This window comes from Agelaius phoeniceus, chromosome 3 (genome assembly GCF_051311805.1).
Source record: "Agelaius phoeniceus isolate bAgePho1 chromosome 3, bAgePho1.hap1, whole genome shotgun sequence".
NCBI lineage: Eukaryota > Metazoa > Chordata > Aves > Passeriformes > Icteridae > Agelaius > Agelaius phoeniceus.
The window spans coordinates 110875497-110890230 of record NC_135267.1 but is presented as its reverse complement, the minus strand read 5'-3'; the positions used below and the strand labels follow the sequence as shown (position 1 = coordinate 110890230).

Sequence of the window (14734 nt, the reverse complement as noted above, 5' to 3'; positions counted from 1 at the left end):
GCGGGAGGGGCGGGCCCGGGTGCGAGGCGCACGCGCGGACCGCGGCGCGAGCTCCGCACGCGGCGGTCCCGGCGCGCGCTGCTTCCCGTGAGGAGGAGCGCGCGGCATGGCGGGCGCCGGGACGGGGCCGCGCCCGGACCGGCACCGGCTGCGGCCGCCGCGGCGCGGCACCACCCAGCGCGACCTCACCAGCGCCCACATCGAGTCCTTCAACTACGCCGTCAGCGAGGGCGTCTATCGCGCCGTGCAGGTGAGGGGGACGCGGGGCGGGGGCCGCGGCGCCCGGGCCTCCCCCGGCCCCGCCGCGCTGACCCAGTGCCGTTGCAGGATGTGCCCTCGGTGGAGTTCGCGCTGAAGGACACCCGGCTGGCGCTGACGCTGGTCGGGGTGTCCATCGCCCCTCCCGCCGTGCCGGCCGGGACGGTGTGCCAGGAGAGGAGGGTGTTCCCGGCTGAGTGCCGCGGGCTCCGCAGCACCTACCGCGGCAGGATCACCGTAAGTGCCCGCGCCCCGCACACGCCTGTCCCTGTCCCGGCCCCGCACACGCCTGTCCCTGTCCCGGCCGGATCCCGCACACGCCTGTCCCTGTCCCGGCCGGATCCCGCACACGCCTGTCCCTGTCCCAACCGAGCCCCGCACACACCTGTCCCGGCTCCGCACACGCTTGTCCCGGCCCTGTGCTGTATTTTTAAAGGCCCCTTCCCGGCTCACCGATGTCCCGGGGGGTTCAGGGAGTGCTCCCCCCGCGGGCTCTGGGGTGTCGATGATGTGTGGCCTCGCTGTTTTTCCCCGTACATCAAGCTTGTTGTGGTCCCGGCCCCGCTGCCCTTCTTTCCCGTTTCTCCCTGCAAAAAGCCAGCCGGCTTGGAAAAGCTTGGAGGGAGACCCGTGTCATCCCAGAGAGCAGCATAATCCAGATCTTGTTTCTGCAGGAATCCAGGTTTCAAAAGTAGCGTTGCTCCCATGCACAAGTCCACAGCTATAAATCTCTCCTGTTGACAGGTTCATGGTTTTTGTGAAGTGCTTTGAAATTTGCCTAGAGAGGAAGCATCCCCAGCAAATATTTTCCTTTGCAGTGTGAAAGGATTGCACATTGCTGTTTTCTATTACAATGATGTAGTTGTGTCTGAGCTGATTGTTTATGTGAGGCACCTGGTGCAAGGGAGTGCTTGCTCAGAATTTCAGGGTTTTTGTTTGTTTTCTTTTTTTGTTGTTTTTTTTTTAATTATTATTTCTCTGAAGCTGTACACCTTGCCACGATGAAAGCCACTCTAAGTGCAGTACCTTATCTGAAAATAAAAGTGGGGCAGTGCAGATTGTTCATAGCTGTATTCCCAGTGGATCTTAGATTTTCCTGAGCTACGGCTGATTTTGTTTTTCTTACCTGAATTAGTTCCCATCTTTTTTTTTTTCCCATTATCTGTTTAATTATTTTTTGAACGCTTGAAGCAGTTAGAACAGTTTGCTGTGCCATGTGTGAAAAGGCATTGCCTTGTGCTGGGACAGGTTAACCTCTCCCCTTCCCTGCCCATGCACAGCAGAAAACAGTCAGTAATCACTCCCTGTTTCCACCGTGCTGCTTTAGCTCCATGTTCCCCCTTCAGTTCCCACTGGCCCAGGGTGGGATGTGAGCCCCAGTCTGCTGAGCAGCTGTAGACCCTTTATCATCACTTCAGGTGTAGACCAGGCTGCAGCAGTCCCCATGTAAGGCTGCCCCGTGGATTTAAAGGGGCACAGTAGCATTTCCTTTCCCTTTTCCAGTAATTTCTAAGACTCGGTTTACTCATTTTTGCTGCTGCCAGATGTTAAACCCATGTTCCTGTATTGCAGTGCCAGCATTTCTCTCCTGCAGGAGAGCAGCTCTTCCAATGCCCATCATTCTGCATGTGAAGTTGGGATTCTTTGCTCCCACAGTTTTCCTTCACACACACTGCCAGAACTTGTTAATAAATTTTCTTTCCTGCATGCTTTGCTTTCTTGGTTTTCAGATCACTCATGAACGTGCTGAGTGAAGAAAGGAAAGATTTTGTCAGGCTTGTAGTGTGGATGTCTTTTCAGTGGACACTTGCTGTCTTCTTCTGCTTTTAAGTGTTATCTTCTGAAGTTTCCTCTCCTGTCCTGTGGCTGCCTTTTTTTATTTATGCTGCTCTGTTGAAGGGTCTGGAAGGCAAAGGAAGCCAGACCAACCTTGTTCACTCAGCCAGCAGCTTCTTTACCTGACTCCACACTTGTATGATTCTCGTCTGTAAACCCACATTGACTGTTCCCCAGAGTGTAATCTTTATGCATGTATCTACTGGCTTTTTTTAATTATTGCTACCATTTTACAGTGATACAAGTCTGTCCAACTGCTTGTGGTTGTGTGAAAGGTACAGTTGGTATAGCAGGAAACATTAAAAGGGCAGCTTAACTTGCTTACTGTTGGTGTTGTGTTGTTTTAGGCCGACATCAGCTGGTCAGTGAATGACATGCCACAAGGGACTATCAAACAGCCCTTAGGGTATATTCCAATCATGGTCAGGTCCAAATTGTGCAACCTCTGTGGTTTTTCTCCGCAAGACCTTCTGCAGCACCATGAGGAGGAAGAGGTAACGGGGGTTTTGAGGGTCAGGAAGGTCTGTGATTTTTACCTGAGCCATTTGTCAGGTCACCTTCTTTTTGCAGGGCTTGAATATTGATACTTTGTTTCAAGTTTGACTTCCCATTTTCTCTTGAAAGCAGATTGCTTATGGGGCCTCGATGAAGCAGCTTGAGAAGTTTGCAGCCGTGGCTGTTCTTGAGCACAGGGATCTGTTTGGTGTCAATACCTACAGATTTGATATAGAACCTCTCAGCTGCTGCACAGCAACTGAGAGTGCTGTGAAGGGGACTCTGGAGAGAAAGATTTGGAGAACAGGCATTGAAAGAGACAATTCCATTCCCAGTTGTCTTCTGCAGCTTTTTCCCTGTCCCCCCAGTAGCATATTAGCTGTCTATAATTGAATACAGACTTATTTAGCACTGCATTTTCAACTCACAAAAAAAGACAGAGAAAACTACAAAAGAAAATCAGAAAAGTAAGCTTGTATGTGACCAGACAGAGATCTTTTGCTCTGAAAATCCTTCTGGTTTATAAACTCAGGGTGAGAACTTCAGAGCTTTTTTAATTACTTTAAAAAGTTGATGTCAGCTATTCAGATATGTTCCATTGATCACAAAGGTTTTTTCTTCCTCTAAATTCTGGAACATGCATCCTTTTTCTTGCACTCTGCTACATTTAGACTTCATAAGTCTAAGGAGTGCAGCCTTTCCAAAAGCAGTGCTGAATCATGTCTTGCTATTTCCCATTAAATGTTTGTTTTTTGTTTATAATACAGGCTTTTTTTTTTTCTTTTATTCACAATGCCGATTCTGAGTTTCTGAGTGTATTAAAATGATTTCTCTTCTCTTTCCAGGAAATGGGAGGCTACTTTATAATCAATGGCTTAGAAAAAGTAATCAGGATGCTGATTATGCCCAGGCGAAACTTCCCTCTCGCAATGACAAGACACAAGTGGAAAAACAGAGGCCCTGGTTTCACAGAGTATGGTAAGCTCAGCAGTTTCCTGCAGCATCCTAGTAACAACTCCTTGAGGGCAAACTGCAGTGACCCTCTGTAGCTGAATTTTGGTAGTTTTGTTACAGTTCTTGTGTAATGTTAATATTTTTTGCTGCACGTAAGAATAAAGGGTAAACACACCACAAGCAAGAAGCAGGGACTTGCCTCGTGGGAGCTGTCTGAGCTACCCCTGGGGAGCAAGATTTTATTCCAGGTTTTGCAGTACTTGCCACCTTTTGTTGTGTGGAAGGTGATCACCTAAAACATCACCTTCAGTACAAGTGAGTGTAATCCACTGAAATAATTTCACTGATTTTGTCCATACTTCATGGTCGCAGATTTAATATCCGTGAAGCAGAGTAAACTACGTTCATGGCTGCACTTTCCCTTTGTCATATATACTCAGTAAAACCAGTTTAAAATTTAATTAAGCCAGCAAATGTTAAATAGCATCTTAAACTCAGGTGTTGCCAGTTGCTGATTTGACTGGACCATGGTGCTTGAGCACACACTGTACTTCCGTGCTGGTTTATTTCAAGGCAGTGCCAGATTAGATGGTCCTTTTTTGTTTTATTTTTCTTTGTCCTGCAGATGAACGTGTAGAGCTGAACCAGGAAACACTGCTGCTGCACTGCCACCCAAACAAAGATACAAGAGTGCCATTAGAAACAGTAATTGTTTGTTACTCTGTCCTACAACCAAAGGTTACAAACAGGATAGTTGAGGCCTGGGTCTTTCCTTAAAAACTTGGTGCATCTTCCAAGCCTCTTGGCACATGTGCTGACTGTCCCGAGACACAGCCCTCTTTAGCTAAGAGCTGATTTGTTTATTTGAAGTGGCATACTGACAGTGAAGTGTGATCTGCCCCATGTTCTCAGCCATCAAGTACCAAAGTTTCTCTCATGAATTGTCTCACACCTCCTTGGACATGACACAGCGATGCAGCCGCTTGGTTTTGTGCAGCTTGTGCTGATGTTGTGATTTTTGCAGGGGTGGTGATGCACTGTGTCAAGGATGAGCATACTGCAATAAATATGAACCTTCACTACTTGGAAAATGGCTGTGTCATGTTGAATTTCATTTTTCGCAAAGAGTTGTTCTTCCTCCCCTTGGGATTTGCTCTGAAGGTAAGCAATGAATGCTTGTCATTTTTGTATTGAATAAATGCAGAAGTTTTGCAAAGCATTTTTATTTTAAGTAACGAGAAGAAGCTAATTCCACTTGGAGTGTTTTCAGTGATTGGAGAAAGGTCATCCAAACTGTGCAACACTAATCAAACACTCAGTCTGCAGCAGAGGAAGTGTCTGTAGGGACAAGAGATGAGGAGAGTCACACACTCATGGTTTTGTGGGGTTTTTCTAATGAATAGTCTGGATGGAGATCATTATCAGTGTATGAATATCCCCTGCATCACTCTCTAAGCATCTCAACCCCACAGCATTTTGCAGTTTTCATTGTGGAAGGGCATTTCTAGAGCACTGAAAACCTAAATCATGGGTTAGTATACAGCCTTAATTCTTTAGCTGTATTTTGTAGACAGATCTTGTTATGACCTTATTTTTCTGATCTGATAAACTTCTGTCTCTCAGGCATTGGTTAATTTCCCAGACTACCAGATTTTTGAAGAGTTGGTGAAAGGAAGGGAAGATGACACCTTTTTTGCAAACTGTGTCACTGAGATGTTGAGAGCAGTGGTGGATGCCGGCTGTTTGACACAGCAAAACGTCCTGGACTACCTGGGAAAGAGCTTCAGAGTGAAACTCAACCTGCCTGAGTGGTACAGCAATGAACAGGCTGCAGATTTCATTCTGAGGTCTGTATGTGGCTGTGATCCAGTGTCATTGTGTTGAATTTATAGGCATGTGTGAGAGTATTATGATGATATGTATTTTAATGGATTGACACAAGTATTCCCAAAACAGTTTCACAAGAGGGTGGCAGTTTTTATTTAGATGGCATTTTTGTGATATCATTGACGAAAGACACAAAGGTTGAGGAAGAGAAGGTTAAAGCTAGCTCTGTGACTGCTTGAGGATCCATTTGGTGAACAGAAGTACTGCAGTTTATTATGGGATTCACACAATCTCTGTCAACCAAATAATTTTTATCTTTTAAAATGGCAGAAAAGAAATGCTTTAAAATCTTATTTCATGTAAGAAGTTAGAAAGCAGTGGAAGAATTTGCTTTGAGACTGTCAGTGTGGCAGGCATTCAACTAAAAAATTCATAAGTTAAAGTAGGTGTTTGCTCTTCCTGCAGCTTTAGGAATTAGATGTGGTTTTCCTTTTTTGTTTGTGCTAGACTGTTGCTCAACCCACAGTTTTCCATACATGGCTTGATAGCAGTGGAGATTTGGAGTTTCTGTGACAGGACACTGATAGAGCTAACAGAAATATTTTGTAGTTTACATCTACTTGCCTTGTTAGGCTTTTATTAAAAAAAATACTTAAGATAGACTTGAAGAACATGAAGCTAGCATGAAGAGATCATGGTAGTTGTCCTTCTTCTTTCTCTTCCTTCAGCAATTGTATCTGCATTCACCTGACCAATAGAACTGAAAAGTTCTACCTGCTCTGTATGATGACCCAGAAGCTCTATGCTTTTGCCAAAGGGGAATGCATGGAAGATAATCCAGACAGTCTCATGAATCACGAGGTGCTTACCCCAGGACAGCTTTTCCTTATGTTCTTAAAGGTAAGGTCATGGCTCCCACATCTTTACATTTCTTTACACATCAGAAAGTTGGTAACATGCTTCTGACTTAGACGGGTAAGTTACTACTAATCTACTCCAATTCAATTTACAGGGATACCTCATTTTAGGATGCTGGGGGTAGAGAAGCTTAACTGTCCCATGAAGTTCACTGTGGAATAGTAGTTCTCATCCCCAAATAAGATACTTCCCTGTGTTATTACATATTTCTATAATCTTTCTTTTCCCCTTTAGCCAGAATTTTCTTTAGTGTTGTTTTGTTGAAAGCCTGCAAAAAATTCTCTCCTACTTGAGTGGTTTGAAAGTGAACTTGGGGAAGCATTTTAGTGCTATGAAAAACAGCTACCAGGAACCAGAAAAAGTTGTTTTCCTGCCTAGCCCTTGCTGTCAGATTAGCAGGGGAGTGAGTTAACAGCCCCTTTTTTTTTTTTGAATCCTAAGATCCTAAATAGTCTAAAGCAGACAGTAGGCACAGTGTACATTGTATACAGAGTTATCCTTGTGGTCAGATGGTAGGTACAGTTTCTGCTTTATGAAATTCTCTTATTGTACTTCATTTGCCAGACTCATCACCATTCTGGGTGAAAGTGAATGCCAAGCTGTTGGGTGGGTGTTTTCCTTTTAGTTCTGTGTTGACATATATCATCAGCATCTTGATAGAATGAAGTCAGTGTTGGAAATAAGTCTGGAAAACTGTCAGTTCCTTAAAAGTTGTCCATCTTGCTAATTTCAGAGGAGTTCTGTGATATGTGCAACTGATGTCCTAATTCAAGCCTTTCCTGTCCTGTTTTAATTTTAATCTCTCACTTTTAAACCGTAGGAGAGGCTTGAAACCTGGCTGCAATCTGTAAGGTTTGTTTTGGAGAAAAGAGCAGAAAAGACAGATATCAGCCTAAATACAGACAGCCTGGTGAAGGCATTCAGCCTGGCACCAGACTTCACCAAGCCATTTGAGTATCTCCTTGCAACTGGTAACCTGAGGTCTAAAACAGGTAAATCTGCAGGCATAAGGTGACCTTTTATTTTTCCTTTTTTCTTGTAAAACAAAATGAGGAACAACGTGAAATTGAGCTCTTAACTGGAAACAAGTGCTTGTAGGCAGACATTGTACACTGTAACTGGATTGCTAAAAGGGGTTTAAAGAAAGGGATAGTTGAGGAAAAAAGGCAAGATTTATGCACAAGCATAGGCATTATGCATGGTATAGAACAGGTTAATTATGAAAGCAAAGCCTCTACCCAGATGAATAGTTGAAATTAAATTCATCATTGTCCAAAATGGTGACCATAATTCGATTTGCTTTCCCAAATATTATTTCTTCTTAGAAGGTGCAATGCAGAGAAGGGGCATTTTTTAAATCCCAACTTCCCCATTAGTCACGTGAGGTTAAATGGAGAGAAACTGGTTTGCTGATGTAGATTCAGATTTATCTGATGCTTCCCTGAAGTGCCCAGTATGCCAGTGTTGTAATGGAGTGCCCACTAGGAAACAAAATTAGATTAAAAATCTGTAGAATTTTGGTAAAACATAATAGCTGCAAATTCCTATTCATTTCTCTGGCAATTACTATCACATGTTTGTGAAAGGACCTAGGTTTTAAGAAGCAGCTTGGAATTTAAAGTCTCTAGATCTCTTACAGGGCACTGAGTTGCCCGTGCACATGCACCTGCCTTGTTGGGATCCAGTGTGAGCATCTTTAGGGGTTGTCAGTGAAAAATAAGAAACTGCCTTGTAACAACATCCTGTGTTTCTTAAAGCTGGATGAGCTCCTGCCATAAATCTCCCCTTTGTTCCCTAGGGCTGGGCATGTTGCAGGCCAGTGGTCTCTGTGTGGTGGGGGACAAGCTGAACTTCATCCGCTACCTCTCCCACTTCCGCTGCATCCACAGAGGGGCGGCGTTCTCCCAGATGAGAACCACGACTGTGCGCAAGCTGCTGCCCGAATCCTGGGGCTTCCTGTGCCCCGTGGACACCCCAGATGGAGAGCCCTGTGGGCTGATGAACCACATGACAGCTCTGTGTGAAATTGTCACAGAGATGGTGCCCGTGACAGACATCCCACCTTTGTTATGTTCCCTGGGTATGTTTCAGTGGCCTGATGGTTTAGTGAAGTGCCCCGTGCCTGGGAAGGGTTCTTCCCAGCATCACAGCACACTGCTCAGTTGAGAAGTAAAATCAAGTTTGACTTACTGGGCTTCTGCTTAGTGGTAAATAACACATTGCTTGTAAAGGCACATCAGCCTGTAAAATTCAAGGTCAGTGTCTCTCAGCTGTGTGCTGTAGTGTGAGGATGTTCACTGAAGCACAAAGAATTGCACAAGGAATTTCTCACAGCTCTGAGAAAGTGGACTAAGCAGTAACTTTGTAATGACTTGAATTGAGCTGCAGTTCACTTGTGATTACCTTCAATAATGAAGGTAATCAGAGAATAATGAGAATAAGAGAATAGTAATGAGAACCCTTATTTCAGTCAGAAAAATGGGGAGGGGAATGACATTCTAAGTTGTAAATGTTTTTCATTTTCCATTGAACCTGCCTATGGCTTTGCTGAGAATTTTTTGATGTCTCAGAAAATTTCTAGGTGTGAACTGAGAAGTGCAGAAATAACTCCTGTGTCTTGTTTGCTTTTTTTTGGCTGTTCTGTCCATCAACCCCCTGTTGCCACAGGTGTCACCCCCATTGATGCAACTCCAAGCCAGCCTTACTCAGAGTGCTACAGGGTCGTGCTGGATGGCTCCATGGTGGGCTGGGTGGAGCGGGAGCTGGCTCCTGAGATTGCACAAACTCTCCGCCGTTTCAAGGTTTGTTGTCTTGTTTGGGATGTTTCTTAGATGAACATCTTTGATGTGCAGTGGTCAAAAATAGGAATGTTTGGAACTTCTTAGGCTTCCTTTTTTTTTTTTTTTTAATCTAACCCAGTAATTTATCTTTGGCTGTATATTATTATTGGAGTGTGCTGTTCTGTTACCTTTTTTATTAATCCATATGTTTCATCTGTTGGTTTATGAAGTTACAGTTTTTGAAAGAACATTTTCTTGGAAAAGGCAAGATAAGACATATTCTGTCTTTTTTTTTTTTTTGGTGGAGGTTTTTCTTAAAGTATTTCTAAGAACTCTTCTCCGTAGCTTTTTAATTAGTGGCTACACCAGTGGTTGACATTATCGTGTGACCAGGTGGATGCAGTTTAGTTAAACTTGGTTTGTGTTTCTAGATTGTTATTTCTTTGCACCAACAGATAACACAAGAGAAGAGATTTCCTGCACGGGCAGAAGTGGTCCTTATCCCAATGACAGGAAAACCCAGCCTGTATCCTGGGCTCTTCATTTTCACCAGCCCTTGCCGGATGGTGCGGCCTGTCAGAAACCTGTCCTATGGAAGGAATGAATGGATTGGGACTCTGGAACAGGTGGGGTTTGCGTATTCCCATGGTACAGAGGTATCTGGCATCAAAAATGGGTTTGGTAAATATTTATGAAAGGAGCTGAGGATGAGGCTTGTGTTGAAGAGCTGGAATAGGTGACAGAAGGGGGTTTTTCACTCCTGCAAATTGATTTCTGGTAAATGTCATAGCTGGATTGTAGAGATCTTTTTGAGATCTTCAGACCTGCACTTGGTATTAACTTTGTGAAGATTTGAAGTGAAGGATTGCTGTGCTGTGTGTACCATGTCATCTTGTGTTACATCGTGTTTGCCAAATAGCTCCTGGGTAGCCAAGCAGTGGATTGCTGGGGAGCTTGGAACTATTAAAGTGGGAGACAGAAAGGAGGACGCATTACTGCAGTTCTGTATTTCAGGATTCCTTCCATGCAGCTAATCTGTGATAGGTGGTTTACCAGCTGTCTGATTTCTCTTGCTAATACACTACAGTGCAGGCAACAACCACAGCTAAAACTGAAATGGACAGAAAGCCATCGGAGACAGCTTTATTTTGTTTCCTTCCCTTTAAAAGAAGGAAGTGTACAAGCATTATCCAATTTGATGTTTGCAGATCTTCATGAACGTGGCCACACTGGAGTCAGAGGTGGTGCCTGGAGTGACCACTCACCAGGAACTCTTCCCTCACAGCATTTTGAGCGTGGTGGCCAATCTCATTCCCTTCTCCGACCACAACCAAAGTCCACGGAACATGTACCAGTGCCAGATGGGTAAGTGCTGAAGTACCCAGTGCTGCAAGACCCTGGGCAGAGGGATTAACACCTCATTAACACCTCTAGTATATTGAATATATATATATTCTATATATATATATAGGATTAAATATATATTATATATTATATATATATTATACAAAAAATATATATAAAATATATGTATATAAAATATATGTATTAAAAATGTACATATAGGTTTTATACCTCTAGTATATTGAATTTCTGACAGTATTTTCAGAAAGATGTCCTTAAAACACCTACTTCTTTCTCATATTTTTCTGTAAGTAGCAATATGACTGTTCAAAACTCCATTCCCTTGCCAGGATATTTATGCTGCAGAAGCAAATGCTTTTTGGCCTGGAAATACATAACATGGGCCTTAGTCTGGGAAACACTGGGGGGAAGACACACATTCATCCCCCCCCAAAAATTACAAAACAAGTAAACACACAAAAAAAATCTCCAAGTAAGCAAAACCAGAAACACCACACCAAACATAGTGGGGATTTTGAAATTGCAGAAAAGAAAACAAAATTAGATGTAGTCCTTATGAAATGCTGGGAGAGGCATTTAGTATAGTGGTTCATAGAAAAATTAGAGCTGGGCTTAGGAAAATTATTAAATTCCAAGGGAGTTAAGATTGATAATCCCTCTTAATTTGTAAGTATTTCCAGCTTTTTTCTTAACAAGATACACGGAGGAATAAATCCAAGTTTCCCTCCTTCCCTGCAGGAAAGCAGACCATGGGGTTTCCTGTTTACAACTACAAGGATCGCTCAGATAACAAGCTGTACCACCTGCACACCCCCCAGAGCCCTCTGGTGAGGCCCAGCATGTATGACTATTATGGGATGGACAGCTATCCCATTGGCACCAATTCCATCGTGGCTGTCATCTCCTACAGTGGCTATGACATGGAAGATGCAATGGTAAGCCACCAGAAGGAAAAAAATCCTGCTGTCCTGTGAATGAATTTGATGTGGAGCACTGGGAGTAGGGGTGATACTCAGCTGAGAGGACTCTACTTTCTGTCTGTGCTGGTGCTCACACCTTTTGGGCAGATTCAGCAGCACAGTGGTTGTGCTGTCACAGCAAGCAATGCTGGGAGTAGGGCAGAGCTTTGTTTGTCCAAGGCCGTGGCCTTCCAGCTTTGAAAAATACTGGGGTTATGTGAGGCTTGAGCTTTTTGGAGTGGTGACTTACTGGGAGACTTTAAAAAGGCAGTGTTCCCATTTTGGTCTGATGCTTACCTTTGTAAATCTTTTCTTCTTTGAAGTTATCAGCAAGTCTTTAACTGCCTTTTGTTTCTCCTTTTTAGATCGTAAATAAATCTTCCTGGCAGAGAGGATTTGCCTATGGAAGTGTTATCAAGGCAGAGAGCATTGACCTTTCCCTTAAAGCCAGCAGGGCAGGAGATAATTTAGTATTTGGCATCAGGCCTGGCGATCCAAACATTGGGGAGAAGCTGGATGCTGATGGACTGCCTTTTGTAGGGTCTATCCTGCAGCCTGGGGACCCTTTCTACAGCTTCATGAACCTCAACACAGGGGAGACCTTCACTGTGTACTATCCGTAAGTACAGCTTGTCACCCTGGCTCTGCTCACCCCGTGGGGAGGGCAGTTGGCCCTTTCCCTGCAGATGTTCCCTTTTCTCCTCACATGATAGTGTCCATAGCGTGACAGAGAGCTGTAGGTGACTCCCAGGCATGTGTCATATCTTTTCTCTAAGCCAGAGTGTGCTGCAGAGATGGCTTTTCCCAGGAGGATGTTTTTGTGGTGATTTGCCTGTGCTGGTTGTATGTGGACATGATAACAGTTAAGCCTGCAGCAGACCCCTGGCACATGGACTATCAGGCTGAGGGCTCATCTATAGGAGCACAGCCCTGAACAAGATGCTTGTCAAAGCTCACACTTTGCCTTCCCTTTCTGCTCTGAGCTTCCCTCTCAACTGAAGAACTGAATTGGGTTCTTTATTTTGGGATCCCATTAGTATGGTGTGAATTTATTGGTGGTAGGGAGAGGGGCTGCTGCCTTAACACAGTGGAAATGGCAGTGGGATACAGTTTATCTGATACAAAGTGTGATCCAGATGAACCAGGTTGAAATGATCCTTATTTTAAATCATGGGTGGCACATTACCCAATCACCTGAAAGTGGTACCTGAATGGCACTTGGAAGATGCCTTTGTATTGCTTCCTTGCCCTAATTCTTACACAGTCTGAGTTCCCTCACTGCTGAGTAATACTTTGAAAAATGGTGGTGTTTCTCAGCCGTCCAAAGGCATTTTATAAGTGGTTTAAGTTTTCTGCTTCATTTTCCTTTTGAAACTAAAAATTATTATCAAACCTGACACCTTTGCTATGATTGTTCCTCCACCTACGCAGGAGTAAGGAAGTGGGCATTGTGGACAACGTTAGGTTGTGCAGCAACGACCGTGGCACCGGGAAGTTCAAGAAGGCTTGCATCACTGTGAGGGTTCCCCGAAATCCCACTATTGGGGACAAATTTGCCAGCCGCCACGGACAGAAAGGCATCCTGAGCCAGCTGTGGCCCGTCGAGGACATGCCCTTCACAGAGAACGGCATGGTTCCAGACATCCTCTTCAACCCTCACGGCTTTCCCTCCCGCATGACCATCGGGATGTTAATTGAGAGCATGGCAGGGAAGTCAGCAGCCCTGCACGGGGTGTCCTACGATGCCACTCCCTTCACCTTCACCGAGAAGAAATCCGCTCTGAAATACTTCGGTGAGACTTTGGCCAGCGCGGGTTACAACTTCTTTGGCACGGAGAAGATGTACAGCGGCATCAGCGGGGTGGAGCTGGAGGCAGACATCTTCGTGGGGGTGGTGTACTACCAGCGCCTGCGCCACATGGTCTCCGACAAGTTCCAGGTGAGGACCACGGGGCCCCGAGACGCTGTCACCAACCAGCCCGTCAAGGGCAGGAACGTGGAAGGTGGGATCCGCTTCGGCGAGATGGAGCGGGATGCTCTGCTGGCCCACGGCACGTCCTTCCTGCTGCAGGACCGCCTCTTCAACTGCTCCGACGGCTCCGTGGCCTATGTGTGCACGAGCTGCGGCAGCATGACGTCCCCTGTGCTGGAGAAACTGTCCCAGTCCTCCGTGACCAGCAGCAGGAGGTACTCCTGCTCCGTCTGCAGCGAGGTGGATGCCATCGAGGTTGTCCCTGTGCCCCATGTCTTCCGCTACTTCGTGGCTGAGCTGGCGGCCATGAACATAAAAACAAAGCTCAATGTGGAGTAGCTTGGTCCTTGGCATGGTGATGGTTGGAGGGAGGAGGCACGTGTCAAGTCTTGTCCTTGTCCCTGAGTTTCAGGTATTAAGTCAGTTCTCAGGTTCTTCCAAAGAATTAAAGATTAATTTGATGTTTGTATTGTGACAGGGTGCTTGCCAAGCTGTAGGTAGGGCAAGGAAAGATGGCTCTGTTGGTTTGTTTGGACTTCCTAAAGGATCACCAGCTATTGAGATGTGTATGAAAATCAGGCAATATTTCTCCACCCAAGCTCCTGGGTTGAGAGTGATGAGGTTCTTTGAATTCGGGCTGAAACTGTAGGTATGAAGAGGTCATAAAACAGCATGAGGTGAATGCTGGAAATCACAAAAAAAAAAATTTTGTTGTTTTTTCAAGAAAAAACTTTGAAAAATGTATGCCTTAATGATGGGGTTGTGTACAAGTTGAACATTGTACATGTTTTGGTTTTTTTTATTTCAATACATGTGCCTTGAGTCATAAAGAAGGTGGCACAAGGTTTTGCTGTGTGAAGCCACAGCCTTGACTGTAAGTAACCAAGGTTGCCCTGCCAGGTGTGTCCTGGAAGTGTTTGGTGTCACCAAGCCGAGCAGTGCTGGGCTTTGGGGTTTGTTTTGGTGCATTTGCCTGAAGAAGAATAAAGCAGAGGCATTCCCAGCCTGGCTCGTGCATGTGCATGTGCTTGTAGGAGCTCGTCCTCCTTAAGTCCACAGCAGCTGCCACCCACCCCACCCTGTCCCAGGTGTCACCTGCCCTGGTCACCGCGGGGCCGAGCGTGTGTCCCGGGCGCAGCCGCACCCTGCTGGGTGCAGCCCAGAGTTCTTGTGTAGTTTCCTCTTCACCTGCCGGCAGCGCCCTGCTGGGCCGGGGGTGCTCCCGGGGCTCGGCGGGCGGGAGGCGGCGGGGGTGTCCCGGGGGGCGAGGTCCCGATGTGCAGCACCCCGGGGCCGGGACTCGCTCCGTGGCGCGACCGGGAAGCGGAGCAGCGGCTCCGGGGCGGAGCGGGGCTGTACCAGCGGCGAGG

The 14734-nt window shown here is 45.6% G+C and overlaps 1 protein-coding gene across 1 annotated transcript; it reads left to right on the top strand.

Annotated features, from left to right (window-relative positions):
* Positions 1–47: 47 nt before the first annotated feature.
* POLR1B (RNA polymerase I subunit B) lies at positions 48–14373 on the top strand. Its single transcript, XM_054629423.2, has 15 exons — positions 48–250; positions 328–495; positions 2442–2588; positions 3435–3567; positions 4568–4704; positions 5167–5390; positions 6099–6270; positions 7109–7280; positions 8087–8368; positions 8956–9089; positions 9524–9694; positions 10277–10433; positions 11172–11368; positions 11758–12011; positions 12824–14373. Exons 1-15 carry the CDS (start codon positions 107–109, stop codon positions 13701–13703), a joined length of 3372 nt encoding a protein of 1123 aa, XP_054485398.2. The 5' UTR covers positions 48–106; the 3' UTR covers positions 13704–14373.
* The last annotated feature ends 361 nt before the right edge of the window (positions 14374–14734 follow it).

Coding starts and splice junctions, on each gene's coding strand:
- POLR1B (XM_054629423.2), top strand. CDS start 107: ATGGCGGGCGCCGGGACGGGGCCGCGCCCGGACCGGCACCGGCTGCGG. Junction 2,589..3,434: donor AGCACCATGAGGAGGAAGAG/GTAACGGGGGTT, acceptor TTCTCTTTCCAG/GAAATGGGAGGCTACTTTAT. Junction 11,369..11,757: donor ATGACATGGAAGATGCAATG/GTAAGCCACCAG, acceptor TCTCCTTTTTAG/ATCGTAAATAAATCTTCCTG.